The sequence below is a fragment of the Barbus barbus genome (genome assembly GCF_936440315.1).
Source record: "Barbus barbus genome assembly, chromosome: 21".
NCBI classification, from domain to species: domain Eukaryota; kingdom Metazoa; phylum Chordata; class Actinopteri; order Cypriniformes; family Cyprinidae; genus Barbus; species Barbus barbus.
This window is the reverse complement of record NC_136749.1, coordinates 11,865,785-11,886,928: the sequence shown is the minus strand read 5'-3', so window position 1 is coordinate 11,886,928 and position 21,144 is coordinate 11,865,785. Positions and strand designations below refer to the sequence as shown.

Below are 21,144 nucleotides of genomic sequence, written 5' to 3'. Positions count from 1 at the left end.
GCTGTATTGCCATGGCAATGCCCTACATTCCACACCATGTCATGTTCGGGGTGTTTGTTCGCCTGTTTGGGGAACTTGTTTGGGTCATTTATTTCTATTCAGATGAGTTGCGATCTCTGAATTTGTTTTTGATTTCATTTTTATTTTATGCATAGAGCTGTGAGTGTTCATGTATTAAAATGTGTTGTTCATTACTTAAATCTGCACAATCAAGTGTTACTTGTTCTATCTTAGGCTTTTTAAACAGACCAGAGCAAAGTAGCATATTGGTTATCTATCTTACATATTTTACTGTTATGATGTTTTAAAGTCTATATGCAGTTGTAAACTGTTGATTTTATTTGATTGTATTTTTTAGTGTAGTTTTTCTTTGTGTGTGTGTAAATCAGTCATTTATCGGTTTCCAGTACAAACATGAAATTATTAGCTCATTAGCCTAGTGTTATAGCTAACATATGTAGCCTGTAAATCACCTTCCATGGTATTTGTGTGAAAAACAGAAGCTCCAGAATCATCTTTTGTGTCTCATGGAAAAAAGACAATTATGTGTAATTGGAGTAGGTCTACTTAAATGACAATATATTTGATTTTTCGTTAGGCTATAGAAAACAAATACACATCCAGAGTACTAACCTGAGCTCATGCTTACATTAAAGTCTTGAACATATCATATGCGCACAAAGTCAATTATCAAACTCCTGCATTATGTCACTATAATCAAATTATCTATATGTCTACCATCATTCTATATGCACAGATTAATTTATTATTTATGTTTAACTCTTTTTATTATATTTTAAGGAATGTAATATTATAATTATGTTATCATTGTATTATAGTCAGTGAATTATAATATATAAAAATTATTATTTACATATTTTACCGCTAGTTTAATTATGTTCAAGACTGACAAGTTGAGGAATCGATGTGTTCGGTGTTCTTCTATCAAGCCCTGAACAGACTGCATAATCAATAATAGATTAATCGATCCGGCTACCCATGCTTTATTTTCACCATGGAGAAGCCTGTGGGTTCTTTACAAGAGCAAGCTTTAAAAAGAAAAGAAAGATTAAAAGCTATACGAGACCGGCAATTTCAAGTGAGTGTGATAATATATGTTATTTATTTAAGATACAGGGGAAATGCGCGCTCACGGGCTAACATGCTTTAGTTAGCATAACAGTGAAGCATTGCATTGTTTTATAAGCAATTTAGCATCAGTTGAAGTCAAGAAGATGCATTCTAATAATTTTAGCTATGGACTGTTCCACCACTTGTCTTTAAACACATTTATTATTATCAAAAGAAGGAAGTTTAGTTTAAATAAATATTAGAAGTTACGCTTCAATTGATTTTGTGTTTGAATGATCGTTAAATACTGTTTTTCACTAATTTGTATTACACTAATGTGTAACAAGTAGAATGCTTTCCTGTTTAGTTCAGTGACTCCTCTACATTCAGTTACACTGTTTAAAAGTTTGAACAGCAAACCAGTTTAGCTATTTTGTCTCATGTAAACTGATTAACAATTTTGGCAGCTTACAGAATAAAGAAATAATCAACACAATTAATGGAATCAGGATTTGTTCTCTTTATATAGGCTACAATAACATAACTAGTGGCTTCCTGTCGTTTGCCTTGGATGAGGAGGAACAAGTCAATTATTATCAGTGGTTTCCGGCATGCCACAGATATTGTTAGAGTTTAACTTACAACTTGGGAAGTTCCGTTTAACCCTGTTTGAATATTTATTTTTTCGTTTCCTTAAATGTGCACAGTAGAGCTTTGGTTCTTTCTTTGTGTATCAGAACTTGCCTGTGCTTCATTGTATCTTAATCTTATTCGAGTTTTGGCGCATCATTTGGATTTTGTCTCTTTGCTTATATTAACTAGATGTTGTTGTTGTTCTTGTTTAGGGACAGGCATCTGAGGATGGAGAGCCTGAGAGAAAAAGAGCTCTGGAGGACTTCGAGACAGAGGACAGACACAGGTAAAGAAAACCCCCCACAAAGATATAAAAACTAGTGCCATTTATACATAAGGAAACTAAACTAAATTCTCAGTTCTATCCTTTAGAACCAAATAGGTCCTTGTTGAATAGACTGCCTGTTCTAAATGGACAATAAATAAAGCTGTAGTCTGTTTACATGATCTTAAGAAGGGCTGTGAGGTAAAGGTCTCTCTTGCTCTCAGCTCTATTTCAGGCTCAAGCCAAGGCCTCAAGCTCTTTGCTTTTTTCCCCCCATTGTTTACATTCAGATTCACAGAGCCGTTGTGCTTCCCTCCCTGAGCTCAAGAGGTGTTTGGCATTGACAGTTTGCAAAGGTTCCTAAACAATCATTACACAATATCTGGACATTGTCTCCATTAGTAGATGTTAAAGTAATGGTCCACATAAAAAAAAGAGTGTCATTTACTTGAGCTCATGGCCTTCCAAACCTGTATGACAGTCTTATTTCATGTTCCTTAGAAGAAAATGATGCAGTTTTAGAACAACATGAGGCTGGGTAATTAACAGAATTAACCTATTTAACACTTAATAGATCCGTAATTTTGTGGCTATAAGGCATTAACTTTGGTTTTTGAAATGAAGGTGATATTGAAGGTTGTCAGGCAGAGAATGTTTCAAGGTGTGTCTCCTTAAACATGCATTATTAAAATGGCAACACAGTTTGTAAACAATGAGAGGCGATTCACCACCCAGCACACTTGTTTTTAACACTTCCTTTGCTGCTATACCTGACAGAGAATCTACTTAAAGCAAAGCAACAATTTCTATTGTAATTATTGTTTATTGTAATTAAAAAAACCTTGACAATAGTAGTGTACTTTATTGTGCATAAGTGTTTTCTGCTTATTGAGTTCCATACTGAATACTTTTGTTGGGCAACAGCTTGGTCTTTTTGTTTAAGCTGTCAAAATTTTGAAGTGAGGTGTGGCAGATAATGAATATCTGCTCAGCTTTTGAATGCAGCTCAGTCTTTCACCTGTGCCAGATAGTATTATTTGGTCACAGCTTAAGCACTGCAGTAGGACAAATGTCAAATGTCCAACTTGACTTGGAATTTTCCCAAGCAAAGCAACCCATCCTACCACATCATATTTGTTATTTCTGTTCTCTCTAAATGAGTTTTGTCAGCAGTCAGGATTTACTGTACCGCTGCTGCTTATTTTAGGTTGAAGGAAGCCTGATGATGGTGCCCTCGGTTGTTTTGCAAGCTCTGAGAAACGAGAGACCTTCCACCAAACTGTCAAGGCCCTCAGTTCAGCTCGTCCCTCTGAGCACTTCAAGAACACAAGAGCTTTCCCTTGAGCATTAATGCGTCTTTCTGTATGTAATTAAATTAGAAAACAGGATACTGTTCTAGCCAATTCGCTCAGTCCCTTGGCCACAAATTATTCAGGACTCCAGGATGTTCGAAATGCTCACTTAGAGTTTGACAAACAGCTGTTGACATTCTGAAAGTGTTGGATTGTTTGGCCGCTTTACTGTAGATGAGGAAAGCCAGTGGTCTTGTATTGTTCCAGCAGGTGGTCAGGAAGTCTTTTCAGGAAAGTTGAGGCCAGGGTCCGGGAGGAGTTCCCAGCTCTTTGTTTCAGTCTGTTGTTTTGAGTGTTTTTCCAAAACCCTTCAATGCTCTTGTTTGGGGTCATAATATTTGGTGCAGCTTTGCAAGGCCTTGAGAGGGTTTGGCTGTGAAATTGAGTATTGTTAAGGTAGTGGTCACAATGCTTTGTTTTTGATGACATGTGTTTCCATTTTATTATGCTTTAGTTTGATAACCCAACAACCAAGAGCATTGAAAAAGAATAGTGACACATCTTACATTAACAATCTCTTTGGTCTCAGCCCATCCAATTACATGGTTTGACTCTACTTGCACTCATATAGATCAAGCGGTGATGAATGTGAGCTTTTTATAGTCGGGTCCGTAACAAATAAGAGTGTCCATGATAAGGAAAATAAATAATCTTTTAGAAGTCTAGTTTAAAAGGACGCGTACTTTCTCTATTCATGTCGGTTTCTTATGGTTTGTTAACTTTTTATGCCATTTTAAAGAAAAGTTTAATGCTTAGACACCACTTAAAATAATGCTTATTATTTAAATTCTACACTTCTAGTTTATTGGCTTCAAAAATGTCAGGTGGTGTAACCATCAAGTAAAATGTTAGTACACGTTTTCCTGATCTTAATAATTGTTTCAAAACATTTAAAAATAATTTTCAATCTTTAGTTTTTGTAGAGTCGCACCACATGACATTTTACAAGTTGCACTAATCTTGCTTTGTCATGAAAAAGTCACAAGTCGCAAAATGGACTTATTGTCCTTCATATCATTTTTTTAATGTTGGTCGCACCACATGTCTTTGATTTGGAGGACAAACATTTTATAATGTCGTTCTAAACCCTGAATAAAAGTATAATGACAAAATGACAAAAAAGTTGGTGATGAATGTAGTCTGGTCAATGACAAATAAGAGTGTCCACAATTAGGAAGAGGAATCATCTTTCAAAAATCTAGTTCAACACTATATGTATCAGGTTCTTGTGTTTAAATGTATGTTTATTGACGTTGGTTTCATGTGGTTTTGAAAACATTTATACCACTTTAAAGAAAAGCTTCAGTTAAATGATTGCAAACGTCATGTGGTATAACTGTCATGTCAAAAGTAATTACATTTACCTTAATTACATGTGAGTGTATGCATCAGTTTTTTTTCTAAATATAATTGATTTATTCATAAAGTGGTGATGAATGTAGACCCCTTTTTTGAGGACAAAATGGGCACACATCTCTGGAGACAAACAAGTGAGCAATTCAATGAAAATGAGTTCTCAGTCTCCTACACGAACCTTCACATGCATCTTCTGTTGATCATGCTGTGAAGAACGCTCTATGCTCCCCTGGATGTCCAGCAGCCAATTTTGTTGTAACTTGCAAAGATGTTAACAGACCTGCCAGTTGAGCGATGGCATCATTGGGCTTGTTTTATTTCCTCTCAGCTGGGTGGCAGCAGTCCCTTGACACAGTCAGGTGCTACATGCTAATTAGCTAGTGCTACAAAGATGAAGGGATGCTTTCTACACATGGTGAGCGAATGTACTCTGGATGGTGTCTCAGGCCGGATTCAGAGATCCAACAGCACCAGCTGCTGACGGTCCAAACTAAATGTTTATCTGCACTGCCACCTGGTGGTTACGGGGGTTTCCTGTGATTGCTTGTGTGATCGCCTTTGTAATATCTCCTTGAATATGTTATAATGGGGCAGTGACAAAACACTTGTTTATAACTGAGTGAATTACATAATTCTGGAATTATGTTTACAGAGAGCTAAAGCTGAGGAATTACACGCCGGAGGACGAGGAGCTGAAGGAGCGACAGGTGCCCAAAGCAAAACCTGCATCAGGTGTGAACACTTCTGGCTTATCTGCAAGACAGATTACTGGCTGTACCTTTAAATTATATTTTCAAATGTTTATACGTGCAAATTAAACAGACCGTTCAGTGACAGTGATGCTGGGTGATAATGTTACAGCAGGTGATCAGGTGTTGGGTTACAGGTTGTTTGACTGGTCTTGTTTCATATTACTTTAGTGGAGGACAAGGTCAAGGACCAGCTGGAAGCTGCAAACCCAGAGCCTGTGATTGAGGAAGTGGTGAGTGGATTGTCTCTTCATACAAATCTCAGTTTTCAAACATGATGCCATATGGAGAGCACCAGTGTTTCCTGAATATATATACACTACCAGTCAAAATTTTTGAATAATTAAGATTTTTAAAACATATTTTTGAAAGAAGTCACCAGTGCCACATTTATTAGATCAAAAATACGGTAATATTGTGAAAATGTATTTTGTAAATAATTTTTCATGTTTAATGTATTTTAAAATGTAATTTATGTGATGCAACGTTACATTTTCAGTAGCCATTACTCCAGTCTTCAGTCACATGATCCTTCAGAAATTATTTTGATATTTGCATTTGGTGCTCAATTATTAAAACCAGTTCTTATTATTAAGGTTGGAAACCATAAATCGGGATTCTTTGATCCCTGACAAGTTAAAAACAGCATTTATTTAAAATCTAAATCTTTTGTAACATCATAAATGTATTTGCTTTCACTTTTGATAAGTTCGTTGCTAAATAAAAGTATTAATTTACTAAAACACAAAAAAAAACAACTTTTTGTAACCTATAATTTGTGAGTTTTGTTTTGAACAATTCATTAAAAGAACCAGCTCACAAGAGTTGTTTGCTCATTAATCAAATTACGCTGTATGTGTGCTCTGTCTTTGTAGACTTATTTACTTGTCATTATTTCTCATTATGTTTAATTTTCTTTTGTAGTGGCAAAGCGTCATCTCAAACAGTGCAAGAAGCACTGGGCAGCCCTTGCCTGACTTGAAACTAATCTTATTTTCTTTTTTTCACTCTTGACTTGTGTTCTCAGGATCTGGCCAATCTTGCCCCCAGAAAACCAGACTGGTACAAACCTTAAATTATTACTGCTAAAACGCAATCATGCATCATATTCATTCAGATCCATTGTAATTTAAATTTCATTCATTTAATGCTTGTGTTGTGTGTTTGTAATAGGGATCTAAAGAGGGACGTTGCCAAGAAGCTTGAGAAATTAGAGAGGCGAACACAGAAAGCCATTGCTGAACTTATACGTGAGTATGACATGACTGAGACTAAGGCACCAAGGATGATTTCTAACAAATTTTCAATAATTGTTCTAATTCTATGACAATAGGCAAGTCTACACAATGATAATGACAGAGAAATCATATCGTTGGAATCACTTTTAGAATTAATTTTCCAGCTGATGATGAATGATAAAAACATTAACTTGAAAGAGCTTGAGCATTTAAAGTGACCGATGACAACTGCAACACGCGTTTAATAAGAATGTTAGAACGTCCCTTTGGTGTGGACACTAATATAATGTACAATGTATAACTAAAGCATTAATCCATCTCTGCATCACTTCTTTTATCAGTAATATATTGAAACTATAGTTGTAGAGAATTTTTGCATTAAGCTCCGGCAGGACTTGATGTAAGGCTAATTGCTGAGAAGGTTCAAAAGCTCTGGAGAACTGATGTCTCTTAATGACATCATATATGGACTTCCTGTGTCTGTACGCTCCTTTGGCACAAACTAGACCTAACATTACTAGTTTTGTCTCTTAAACCAACAATTTCAATGAAAATTCTGTAATTTCTTAAAAACAAGTATTTTATGGATCACCAAATCAGACATAGCGGTCGGAGCACACAAGAGTTTTTGGTGAAACACATGTTTGACGTTCATAGCTTGTTTATGTCTGGGCATTTGTGTCATTCCACAGGTGAATGGCTCAAGGGAAGTGAGGAAGAGCTGGCTGGAGCGGTCGGAGCAGTTGGCGTGGAAGAGGGAGACTCGGATTGAATCTGTTGAGAATGATGGTCCAGCACAACTGATTTTCTAGAAGTTTCCTGCCCAAATCCTCATTACATAGCAGTGTGTGTTTAAAATGGATTTCTTAGGCTGAGCTCAGCATGAGTTCACACACATCCAGATCAGGGGATTAGAAGTGTGAGTGTTTGTGTGAGAGAGAGGGAGATACAGAAAGGAAGAATGAGAGGAATACAGGTGTTTTTGTGATTTCATATGGAATACACAAAGACGACTTTCTCCTTTTTATTGTTATTTTGTTGTTTATAAGTAAACAGTTCTTTCTTTTCAGTCTTTTTCCTTTCTGGGTCTTATGATAAAAACATTTTCCAATTTCAGTACACTTCTTTTAAAACAGAACCTGAATGCTGATAAAGAAGGGCTAAATTCATACTTTCATGTATTTTTCTCTTTCTCATTAATATGAGAGCGTTCTAAAATCAGACATGTTACAGAGAAGAACACAATATCATAATTGAGGAGAACAGTACAGATAAAACTGCAGTACATTATTCTGGCTTCAAGACATTTAGAATAAGTTAGAATAAATTAGTGTGTGTACATGAGCCAGTCTATTCAAGTACTTAATAAAATCAAGCATATTTTTGCTTAAAGGAGCGTTAAATCAGTCTTTTTTTTTTTCTAGAATTATTCTGCCATGATTTAAAAGATGCAAATTTTCAGAAAACAAGCTGATAGACCTACTGTACGTTTTTGGTTAAAAGACAAGTTGTATGGACCCAAGTCTTTGACAACAAAGTGCATTCCTCACCGCCCTCTGTAACATGGCTAAAACTGAAAAACCAATAATGACATTTCACATTAAACGTAAACTTATTCTAAACATCCTTAAATAGTTAATAATCATATATAATTTAAATATATTGATATGTTGTATGCTTGTACATTTATTACTAATTAATAATGAAAATATATATATTATTGTTTAAGAGTAACATTTTGTTCTGTGTGGTCACTCTCAGTGAGATGCTCACCACTAAGAGGTGCTACGGCACTGCGAAGTATAGATACATTCGTTCTCATCTTTAGCAGATGCTTTCTTATCCAAATCCTGGCTTTATTTCCTCCTTCAGTGACAGAGTGGTGTTATCAAATAACTCAAGAATCAGCCAGTTCATGAATCACCGTTTTAGGGGCCTCACTTATAAAATGTTGCGCAGAAACCATCCTAAATTTGATCTTACAATCATCTCTCAAATATGCGTATGTGGGATTCATAGAATGGACGTATGCCTCTCTTTCAGATGTGAAATCTATGAATCGCAACTAATCTTGAACTTGAGTGCAACTGAAAGGTTTCATCTCTCTTGCCTTGTAAATGACTCCTAACTAATGTCATTAACGCAAAAGATCACCAGTCATCATCCAAATCCTTTAATTTAGAACAGCGAGCTGCAAGAACAGCTTACATTTCCAAAAACCTGCAGCACTCCGACAAGAAAAAGTATGTAGGCCTATGCCTGCTCAGACCCTGACATGACGATAAACACTTTTCCATGTCAAAGGCAGTTTTTACAAACATGAGCATGGATTTAAGAGCACACACTCTAAGATCAAATCTGTGCATACGAACACTTTATAAATGAGGCCCTATGGGTTGAAAATGAGACCTTATGTTTATTACCCTGGATCTTGAAACGCTAAGCCACCACCTCTATCAGAGAAATAAAATCAGCAGATGCTGATCTCATGCAATTTGGCTGAACTCACATCCTCTGAACCTAATAAAAGACAGATTGGCTGGTTCAACACACATAATCATAGAAGTCCACACTGATCATACACAAAAAAGACATCATTTGGCCATTATTTTCTAGTCTATATATTATACCAAACAATTTAAAGGTTTCTGTGTAAATATCAGTAGAAACTTCAAGCATTACACAATTAAGATACTGTGGCCTCTTGTGTAGTCACTCCACAAAGTTTTTTTATGCAAGATTTACTGAAATATCCTCACCAGTCTTCCCTGTGGAGAATTTTCTGTGATATCTTGAACTTATGGTGACAGAGAGCTTGTCTTGATACTGGTGGTGTTGGTGAGACTTTGACATGCAGATCAGCTGGTGGAGAAAACCATTGCTAGGTAGCAAGAAGAAACTTATGTGGCATCACAGATGTTTCCAGAACTGTAGCCCTTGAGTAGGATTGGAAAAGTGCAAGGCTTGTCCATCTGCACTTGAGTTGATGCCATTTCTGGTGTTTACTTGTGAAGGTTGATGGTATGCGTTAATTTTTGCTTTCGTTATGTCCCCCCATCTCAATTTTTCGTGCAGCAGGGCCCAGCTCTACCTTACACACTCGCTGGGCAAATTTTAGCGAGCACAGGGTCTCTCCAACATTGCTCTCAAGAGAAGAAACCTAAAGAAAACAAATGATTTGTACATGAGCATTGTTGTTCATTGTCTGTATTTAAAAATTGACATGATAATGTAGGAGGTGCTTTAACTGTGATTGAACCAACTCTGGATTATTGCCTTTTTAAACCCCGCGTTTAATCCTGAGCAATTTTTCACATTTGTCGTTTTGAAAGGGGCTTGGCACAGCTAAGCTAACAGGGTTACTTGCCGAGTCTTTGTAAATCATTGTACCTGAACAACCATGGCGGTTTTGTTGCCTTTTCCCAGTGAGTCCTGCAGCAGGTAGGTGAGCCGTGAGTTCCTGAAGGGTATATGAGTCTGGTGGGCCTTCAAGGCCTGGATTACATCTCCTAGAGCCAGCAGTGAACGGTTGATATTCTGGGCTTCCTTCAGTCTATCCCCCTCTGCCCCAGACTTCCACACCCTCTCAGAACCAGCCAAATCCACGAGATTCAGCTTGCCTGTAAAGGAGAGGTCAGCCAGGGTTTTTAGAAGGGGAACTCATGACTTTGAGAATTCTCGCACAACTCAAGCAATCTGAAGATCCAGAATCGCTGGGACTGACCTGTGGTTTTGGCTCCACTGGCGAGGTCTGTACCCAGCACAGTCACAGTGAGCAAGGCATGGGATCGAGAGCTATGCTGGTTCATCTGTGTTCCAAATGTAATCCTGTTCTTTCGAGCTATGGCCAAAATCTGCAAAAAGTTACAACAGATGATTGGAGAGAGTGGTCTTTGTATAGTCAGCATTATCTTGACATATGAACTCACTTTCTTGATATGCTGGAAGCTTTTGACCTCCATGACCCTGAGTCCTGGCACATGAAGCTGACCTGTCCCATCTGGGTTGATCTTGATGTCAAGTTTCTCTCCATCCTTACTGAGCAGATCTCTGGTATTAATAATAAAACAATGTTAAGGATTTAATTGTAATACAGGCTTAGTGCATCCAAAAATGAATCTAGAAATTTCTGTTCCTCCATTGAAAGTCCATTAAACCAAAAGTTTGACAAATTAAAAAGTTCATAAAGCGACTGTAAAAGAAAACAGGAGCTCTAGCTGTTTACCAATGAGGTTTTTTCTTGCATGTAAAGCAAGAACAGTTGAGCTTTCACTTACCATATTTGATGTGCTCTATGTATGTGTTAATCAATGTTTACAAGTGATTCATATTTAAGAACCAAAGTTTTGGAATTGACTTTTAAAGAAAGGACGGAAATCTCTTTTACGTGCCATAAAAATATCTTTATTACAGTTTTAAAGTTGAAAGGAAATCTTATGAATTTGGAACAACATGAATGTGATTAATGACAGAATTTTCATTTTCGGGGTGAACTAATCCTTTAATATTCCTCATAAACATCAATCGAATGTCAGGTTATTTCATGATCTAAAAGCTCACTTTACTTTGATGCTTCTAACGTTATTATTTTTTTTAATGGCCAACTATTTATTTTACATTCAAGTTGCAACCACCATAGATTTTGGCATGATAAAGGGGTAAAATGCAATACCTCAGGACCTCGTTGTAAATTTCCACTGAGCTGACACTGACGGTGTATGTCCACATGTCTTTTCTTTCCTCAATCTCATTGAACAGGTGTTTCAGGGCTCGTTGGTTGATGCCAGGGTTCTCAACAGTTCCCTGAACAGACACGGATGGTTAATGAGACCTGACAGTCTTATTGAATAATTAATGGAAACAGATCATCTGGGTCAAAAGTATGAAATTGGAACTGTGTGTTATGACAGGTTTATCGATACAGATCCCTATATGTTACCTCCATAGTATAGGTCTTGCCAGATCCTGTCTGGCCATAAGCAAAGATGCAAACATGATATCCATCTATACAGGATGTGACGAGTGGCTCAATTTCCTGGAACACCTGAGAGATAAAGACCAAGAATAGTCAAAAATACACATCAAAAAGAGTTCTTTTAGATAGCTATAGCTTTAGAAAAAATATAATTTTAATATTGGCCATGAAAATGACCAATTTAGTGATAGTGAGGTAGTTTTTCATGAATATGACTTTTACCCTGCTTACCTCTTCTTGAGTGGCCTGAGGGTGGAAGACTTTATCCAGCTCAAAGTTTTTAGCCTTTCCTTTGCTTAAAATTGTGAGTGCAGATTCATTATTGGGGTCTGTTGTCACAACTATTGCTTGGCCTTCCTCATGTTGATCTTCCTTCAGTACTGGCTTTACACGGCACAGCACACGGATATTACCTGGTGAAAAAAAAAAAAAAAAAACTTGTTTTAGGTTTTGCATTTTAGATCAAAAATATGGTGAAAGAATGGTGAATACTGCCTACCTTTAAGCTCAACCAGCTGCTCGTGGTACTTTCTGCGGAGAGCTACCTCCTTTCTATATTTTTCCAAAAGGTCTTTGTTGGCCTCTGACATCTCACTTATAGCTGCCATAATCTGTTGTAGTGATTCATAAATGAAATGCAACAAATAAAATGTGACTATATCAACTGTCAGATCTTAGAAGTTCTACATTTAGTACAAGTTTGTGCAGCTTGCAGTACCTGTTTCTTGGCTTCTTTGATAGCTGTTCCATAGAAGTCAGAAAAGTTGCGGACCTGGCTGCGAAGGCTGGCATAATCGGTCTTCATGGTGCGTAATGTGGGAGGCAGAGCACTCAGACGCTTCTGGAGGGCTGGAGATTCCACACATAAACATAAACTAAGCTGAATACTTTGCTGCATTTAAGCTGCACATTTAACAATGTCAACAATAGGGGCACTCATGAGCAAACTCCGAAGACTTTAAGCCAATATAAAGTACGCCATTCTAGAAATCACCAAAACCATTTTAGAGGAATAGTTCACCCACAAAATTCACTGAAAGTAGTCTCGCCCTCAGGCCATCCAAGATAGAGATGAGTTTGTTTCGTAATCAGAACAGATTTGGAGAAACTGAGCATTACATCACTTGCTCCCTAATGGATCCTCTGCAGTGAATGGGTGCCGTCAGAATGAGAGTACAAACAGCTGATAAAAACATCACAATAATCCACAAATAATCAACACGATTCCAGTTCATCAGTTAATTTCTTGTGAAGTTAAAAACTTTGTGCTCATAATAAAAAAAAAAAAAAAAACATTCAGACACTGCAGAGGATCTGTTAGTGAGCAAATTATGTACTGCTATACATTTCTCCAAATGTTTAGATACAGAAACAAACTCGTGAGACATTTTTGTATTGTCTGTTCCTTTAAGAAACAGGCAAGAAGTATAAGATTTGTACTATATATACAGAAAACTCACTTGTGAACTGATCCTGCAGGCTCTGGAGATGCTCCTGAGAGCAGTTAGCTGCCGCTTTTACAGCTGCTTCTTTCTTTTCCTCAAGATGTCCAATCTCCTTCAGCAGCTCCTCCCTTAACGTCCCAATCTCCCTCTCATATGCGGCAATCTGTGAAGCTACTACTTTTTAGAAGAGCTGAGGTTTTTTACAGTGTTCTGACATGCACTGTATAATTCATGACTTTTTTATTTGAGATACCAGCAACAGAGGTTGTTGAGTTCTTTAGCTGCAGTTATACTGTAATTATAAACACAAATGGATAAAGCTGAAAAACCTTGTGTTGCAAATTGCAGCTGACTTCATCTGAATGCCTGATGTTCTCTTCCAATTGTCGGCATCGTTGTCTCTGATTGCTTAGCTTCTCAGAAAGATGTTCATTCTGTTTTCTGGCTTCGGATAGTTGGCGTAGAGTTGCAGGTGACTCTACCTCCACAGTTTGGGTAACATACTATAGGAATAAAAGTTAATTTTTATCAAGTTTGTTGGTAAGGTTTTTAAGTTCATATTCTTGCATTTTTTCTTACTTTAACCACAGGCTCCTTGTTGCGTTCTTTGTCCAATTCGAGCCGCAGCTCTCTCACGTTCTCCTCTCGTCTCCTGAGCTCTTCTGCTTTTCTCCAGTCGCTTTGCTCCCTCTGGTGCTCCAGATGTGACAACTGCTCTGCCCGCTGCTGTAGTGAACTCTCCAGCTGCAGAACGCGACTGTGCAGGTTCTCATTTTCCTACAGGGTAAGACAGTACATTAATAATTTCATACAATTTCCACATTTACGTGTGCAGAGGATTAGAAGGTTTAGAATTCAGTTCATTCTAAATGAGGGAGTGTGTGCACCTTGTAATTTGTATGAAACATGTCCTATGTCCATAAATAGGCTTGCAGTACAACTTCACATCACAGGCTGCATTTTGTATTTTATTTAAAATAGAAAATAATGATACAAAAAATGTGAACTTTTGTAGAGCCAGATTTTACAAATACGTGCAAGCCAATGCCAGTGGTGAAGCGCAATGAAAATGTCACAAAGGAATCAGACAGGGAATAAAGACAAGTGTCAGGAGTTTTAATTTCCTAGATTTATACCCAGTGCATTAAAACCTTACCTTGATGAGCACGGAGCTGGACTGGGATGGGATGACTGACAGCTGCTGCAGAAGACCCTGTGTCACTGTGAGGCTGTGTTTCAAACTCTCGTTCTCTGCTGATAAGCAAAGCACTCTTTTTTCTGAGTCTGTTACTCCCTGGTGTAAAAAAAAACCACACCAAAAAAAGTTACAGCTGGCCTGAAAAAAGTATCTGATGAAACAACCCAGATAAACTGTTGGTCATGAATCATTTTGAGACTGTCTGGCCTGATTTTTAATGTGCTCAGTTTCAAATGCAGAGCACTGGAACAGATTCTTCCAAAAGCTTACCGATGCAACTCTGAGTTTGGACAGCTCCTCTTCTCTTTCTTCAATACAGCTCTTCAGCTCATCAATCTACAGGGAGAGAATCAATGCTGTCAACTTAGCAAGTCTGGAAAGAAAAATGGGTGAAGGGGGTGAAACTGAATTAACAGATACATGGATAAAATGTCAATAGAGTTTAATACCTGATTTTGGAAACCCAATATACTTTAACAATCATTGGTGTGGCAGACAGTGTGCTATTAAAATACTGATTGTCAATGGATGGCTGATTGCATGAATACATTTGGTGGGTTGAATGAGCAGATGAATGAATAGAATCAGTGACTGAATGAATAGAAGGGAAGTGTAATGCTGAGCACCTGCTGTTGGAAAGCCTGTATGTTAGTATGGCGATCTCGTTCTCTCTGCTCAAGCTGGGAATGAAGCAATCGTAGCTCTCCTCTGAGCTGACTCTTCTCTACTTGCAGCCCGCAAAGAGACTGAACCAACTTATGCAGCCCAACCGGAGACGCTACAGGAAGCATGCAGTCACCTACACACACGTCATAGATGTTTAGAGTGGAATTTCAAAAGTACACTGAAAAATGTAAAACAATTTTCACTCAGAAATAGCTAAATTTCACAAAAAATTACAAAGAATCAGCAAATAACACACTGAATTAAACATAAACTTTTGAAGTAGACTAACATCGTATTTTCTTGTAAAATGTACTCCAATAATCTTTGCTTTATTTAACACATCAAAAAAATCATTCTTTATAGTGTAACTCATTCATCTGACTTCAAAAGCAGTCCAAAAGAATGCTAAAAACAAACAAACAAACAAAAAAAATGGTTTTATGGGTCACTAAATTAAAATGACTGATTATTTGTTTAATTTAATTTACAAATAAAAAAGGTAAGAAATGACAGCATTACCATATCCTGCCATAAAAAACAAACTTGATAAAACAAAGATAAATAAGAAATTAATCATAACTTAACATAATTTAATTCATACTGACTTTAACTCAATCAAGTGATTAAATCATTAAAACGGTACTAAAAAAAGAAAAAAGCAGTAGATAAATTGAAAATGCAATTAATTGCATTGATAAATATATTTGATCTTTACCACTTATAAAGTAAAATATAGTTTTTTTTCTAGTTATTCTAACATTTTTAATTGACTAATTGTTTAATTGCAGACTTTTATCTTTTTATTTGCACGAACAACAACTGCTTAACTGATATTTTGATTTCTCAGTTGATAGATTTTCCAAATGATATCGGCTCAAACATGTCTCCACACACAAAAGGGCTTAAAGACAAGACCAAATATCCACGTTTGAATGTTTTATGTAGATCACCCAGGTTCCTTTTTATAACAACATCACAAAGAAAATTGTTTCTCCTGGATACCAACTGCATTAAATGGAGAACATCTGAAAACCTTTTGAGATGTGACATTTGTAAACTCTTGAGAAAAACTGCCCAGTAATATCATGTTTCTCCTCCAGAGTTGTGCAAGCCGTTCTCAGGTTTGCCAAGATATCAAATCAAAGCCCAAGAATTTAATGTAAATATATAAAAAAAATCTAATTTGACTCCTTTGCTAATCACATTAATTTGATTTCATTTCAAAATTTGTTCCAGTTGTTATTTTTTTTTAAGAAATGACAGAACTCCATTAAGCAATGGCTCAAGACAACCTCAAAAACCTGAGTTTTGAACTCAAAGTCCCATGCAACGTGCCTGACGGCCTAACTGCTCTGCAACATTTTATTTAGATTCCTGCCATTAATTATTGATCTGCGGAGTCAGAGATTCTGTCTCTTCCTGTGCTGTATACTAATTACTGAGGCAGGCGGTGTCAGATCTGCGCTGTCAGTCTCTCGGGGGGAGCGAGTGGATTGGTGGGAAGGATGAATGGAGACTCGCTCACGGGGACGCCACTGCAAACGTGATGTGGACCAAACGTGATAGAGGAACAGGCTTAAGCAAAAAGCTCATTAAGTATTACACAAATTTCTATTTGATTCTGATTTCTGTTGACACATTTTTTTTTTTTTTACAATGAACATTAAACTTCATAACTGACTGCAATTGACTGGCACCAGTTTCCTAGCTGTGCTACTGAAGGTTTACTGTTCTCTTTCTTGTTACATAATAATAATGTATAATCATATTTACACTCTTAAAATGTAAAGCTTTTTATTTTTAAGATCCATTTTTTGTCTTTATGTGAAGAACATTTTAAAAATCTAAAGAACCTTTTTCCACTAAAAAGAATCTTTTGTGAAATGGAGATGTTAAAGGGATAGTTCACCCCAAAAATGAAAATTCTGTCATCATTTACTTTTACACAATAGACGATATTTTGAAGAATGTTGGTAACCAAAAACAGCTGAAGTTAGCCACTGTCTTCCATAGTATTTTTTTCCATATTGAGGAAGTCGATGGCTACCGTCAACTGTCTGGTTACCAACATTCTTCAAAATATCTTCTCTGTGCTCAAAAGAAGCAAGAAACACATAAAGGTCTGGAACAACTTGAGGGTGAGAAACTGGTGACAGAATTTAAATTTTTGGGTGAACTTTCCCTTTAAAGGTTCTTCATAGAATCATTGATTCCAATAAAAAACCTTCATTTTTAAAAGTGTACCTTCATCTTTTAAAGGTGATTTTCCTTTCCACTGTACACCAGATATAGTATCTAGCAATGGTGCACGTGAAGTTCAGCTCTGCTAGTGTTTGTAAGTGCACTTGCATTTGTAAGAGAAGCAGCTCTCACAATGTTTTATTCATCTCTGTGAGCCTCGGAGAAACAAGCCAAGTACTGTAGACACGTGCCAGCCTAGCAGATGGGTATTTTTACTACATGGCTAGTAAAAAATATGGAGGTCTCAGGAGCAACAAACACATGTATTGCATATGACATTTATCCATCTGATTAACATGAATCTTATCTGTATTTCAGGTGGCTAATGGATACATTTAAATATCTGCAGACATGTGGGTCTCATGAAAAAATCTGGCAAGGTTTGTCTGGTTTTTAGCCCAGTTAGCCCTGCTGTAGGATAACAATACACCTTCTCCTTTGATCGAAATACATATAAACTAATTTTTCATATATTTCATTATATAATACTAGACACTTTACCAGTGCATGATTGCTTTTTAAAGGGATCTTAAAACCTTGAAATGGACTTATATTTTCTCTGTCAGCTTCCTCTCAAGTTTGCCAGTATCTTGAACCTCGTTTTTAAACACCTTTGGGCTTAATATAGCTCAGTAAATCCTGATGGCATTAAGGATCATCTGCATGCACTGAACTACAAAGACAAGTACATCTGACATTGAATTAGTGCAAGAGACGTGCACTTTAAACCCATGCAATGTTTTATAGTGAGAGTCTGGCTGACAGCAAACCTGTTGTAACAGCTGACAGAGGAACATCTGGTGATGTCTGAGCAGAAACAGACAACTAGAAAGTCCAGATGACCTCTGTAGCTCTGAGGTCACTGCCAGATGTGGTTTCTAAAACCATCAGTCTGCTATTTTTGGCACTTTCCCCCCCAATTGTTCTCATTTAGTTAAAGTACAATTTTTAGCTGTCTACATCATGTGAACATGTCCTCATCTAGTTCGTGACTGAGGTCAAACTACTGTACAAGAAACCTGAAAAAGTCATGAATCCGGGCCAAAGATTTTGTGGAAATCAACAGAATCGCCGACAAAGACTATAATGAACTAGTCATAGTCTGATACCTTCAGACAGACAACACTGTTGAAAAAAACAGCATATGCTGGTTAGGTATGTTTTGAAGAATGGCTGCTGGTTTGAGCTGGTCGTGTGCTGGTTTAAGCTGGTCCTAAGCAACTAGCTCCTGCTCATGCACTAGCAGCCATGCTTCAAAACATACCTAACCAGTATATGCGGTTTTTTTCAACAGGGAAAACAGCAAGGATAGTAACAGATTTAGCATCCCCCAACAAATCAATATTGGGGTAATATCAAGCGGTATCTAATATGAAACTCATTGTTATTCACACATTCTCTTATTTCTTTAGGTTCAAAAGGTCTCACCCTCATTTTCAGATGATGGGCTCTGCTGCTGAGCAATCACTTCCTCCAGGCTGTTAATCACACTGTTCTTGTTTCTGAGGCGCTGGCGGTAGGAGGCACGCAGGGCCTTCATTTTCCGCCGGTGCTGGACGCGATGTCTGCGCAGCTGCAGACGGTACTGATCCGCCTGCTGCTGCAGCTGTTGCAGGTGGGAATATTGCTCCAGGAAACTCAGGAGGTGTGACATCACAGACAGCAATGGAGACTCTGTCACCTGTAAAATACACATTCAATATGTTACGGAATTATTTAATAAATACAGTTTTTTCATGTTTAACTAGATTTCTGTGACCAGTGCTTACAAAACAGTTGCTAATGTGTGCTAAACAATTGCTAATGTGTTCTCTGAGGTTTTTTTGCATGTTGCAATGTGGTTGCCAAGGTGTTATGAGAGGTTGCTAGGGTTTTGGGTGATTACTTGGGCAGGGTTATTTAATCAAATATAACCTAAAAACAAAAAAATAATAATTCTTATAAAATGAACTGTAACGGACATAATAGAGGAACTCTTCAAGTTGTTTCTCAATTTAATTTAGTTTATCTTTATTTACTAAAATTAAAACTGAAATAAAAATTAATTAAAAACTATGTAGCCATTTAAAAAAAAATCCTAATAAAAACAAAACAACATTACTAAAACGTTAACTAAAATTAAAATGTAAACAGAAAATATGTTTAAAATTGACATTTTTCGAAGTAAGAAATATCAATTCTTGGTGGTTACTTTCCCAAGGACACCATATTGGATTTTTTCGGTAATGATGTACAGTACCATCAATGTTCAGCCTCATTTTAATTCATGAAAAAATTAAATATGTCATCTACCCTGACTAAGGTCTAATAAGGTCCTTGACTTGGGTCCATCCTTCAATGCAAGTCTTTTCTGTCATTTTATCAAATTTACTTATTTTGAAACACAATAGCACACCTCTTCAAGCCTCAAAATTTGAGGTATTATTCATAATCACAGAACAAACTTTGCATTTTAAGATGTGTGTCTAAGTTAAACATACAATTAGTGGTCTTTTCAAATCTTGCAAACTACTTCACCAAAACACCACTATGAAACATGGCAAATGTGAATGTAGTTTGAACCTTTTCATTTGCTTCTGCTGCACAATTAGTGGCCCTTCTCTTTTCTGCCTCTTGCTTGAAAGACAGGAAAGCTGTTAATGGTGTTTTGGCAGGTAATCCATGACCTTCATCAAACTCATCATCTTCATCACTGAGGGACGTCCCATCACTATCACTACTGCTGCCTGCAATTTAAAAGGCAATTGTGGCATACTGAGTGCACTTCATTGTATTTAGAACATCATGTAATGAAACAATATTACAGAAACAGTCTTACTCGAATCACTCAGACTTGCACAGCCTCTTTTGCCCAACCTGGGGGTGTGGCTACCCTTCCCCTTGCTCTTTGTTGCCATGGAAACATGGCCAGGCTCCTGTCAGTTACAGAGGAAGACAAATGTGATTATTGGAAGGTGTTAAAGCCACCGCTGAGGACATACGATACGTGAGTGTGCATGCGTGCATTATCAAATTGTCACCTCAGTGAAATTGCCTCTAGTTTCTATTTTGCCTATAATATTATATTTTATATTGATTATATAATATTTTATAAAAACCTTTTATCTTATTTTATATTTCAATTTATTTTATACAAATTGTATTATTTTTTACTTAAATATAAAAAAAATCTAATCATTACATTCAAGACTTGTTTGCACATATTTTATGCAGACAATAGAGAATGCATATAATAGCATGTCTATCGGCGTCTGTCTGCTGTGGCCACACATACCTCCGAGGCTTCTCCGCACGCCCCCTCGAGTGCTGCCTCCTCCTCCTTTTTGAAAACCGTGTAGAAGATGTACACCAGCAGAGAATAGAAGGCATACATGTTTCCTGAGGTGCGGATGTTACAACGACAGCGGCTGGAAATAAATGCTTTGGCTTCACAGCATCCCTCTGCTCTTCTCACACTGCAATGCAATCAGACATGTGTTACAAAAGCGCTGCACCAGAAGCAAATCTAACACAACAAATCCAGTCTGGATGAAATTCCCATTGTCGTCAAGCTCCAGAGAATGATGCTATTCCCAATGTTTCGCAGAGTCTTACCATCTGCTGAGGTTGATCCTCAACAACTGCGTTCACTGCATTCTCATTCTTCAGCTTTGAAGCTCTACATGATGATTCTGTGCCTGTTCTCCGGGATTTGGATGGCAACACCAGCTCTTGACTCTGCACATCTGTCCAACCTGCTATTCCTGGCTTCCTTTTCCCCCTCCTTCTTCTCCTCCACTCTCAATATCCATCTCTCTCCTCCCCCTTCCTCTCTCTCTCCTCACCAGTGTTTGAGTGCGCTCAGCGCAGAGGTGCCATGCACTGCAGTGGTGGGGTGAAACTAATGGAGATTGATGAGAGAGGGGGAACAGGATGTCAGGTCCTCAACAAAGCAATTTGATATCGCTAAATTAAA

At 37.3% G+C, this 21,144-nt stretch overlaps 2 protein-coding genes across 2 annotated transcripts; one reads left to right on the top strand and one right to left on the bottom strand.

The window, feature by feature from the left end:
- Positions 1-943: 943 nt before the first annotated feature.
- On the top strand, positions 944-7,733 carry LOC306887392 (coiled-coil domain-containing protein 12-like). Its single transcript, XM_079445078.1, has 7 exons — positions 944-1,099; positions 1,917-1,990; positions 5,330-5,409; positions 5,598-5,659; positions 6,454-6,488; positions 6,600-6,676; positions 7,357-7,733. The coding sequence occupies exons 1-7, from the start codon at positions 1,016-1,018 to the stop codon at positions 7,434-7,436; spliced, it is 492 nt and encodes a 163-aa protein (XP_079301204.1). The 5' UTR covers positions 944-1,015; the 3' UTR covers positions 7,437-7,733.
- A 1,959-nt stretch (positions 7,734-9,692) lies between these two features.
- LOC306886849 (kinesin-like protein KIFC3) lies at positions 9,693-20,562 on the bottom strand (the record flags this gene model as incomplete). The annotated part of the gene is made up of 19 exons (XM_079444180.1): positions 9,693-9,824; positions 10,055-10,284; positions 10,389-10,518; positions 10,594-10,714; positions 11,337-11,467; positions 11,604-11,708; positions 11,871-12,052; positions 12,139-12,250; positions 12,358-12,488; positions 13,100-13,247; positions 13,414-13,587; positions 13,664-13,861; positions 14,241-14,378; positions 14,553-14,618; positions 14,909-15,081; positions 18,618-18,870; positions 19,752-19,915; positions 20,008-20,104; positions 20,464-20,562. 19 exons carry the CDS (start codon positions 20,560-20,562, stop codon positions 9,693-9,695), a joined length of 2,784 nt encoding a protein of 927 aa, XP_079300306.1.
- Positions 20,563-21,144: the final 582 nt, after the last annotated feature.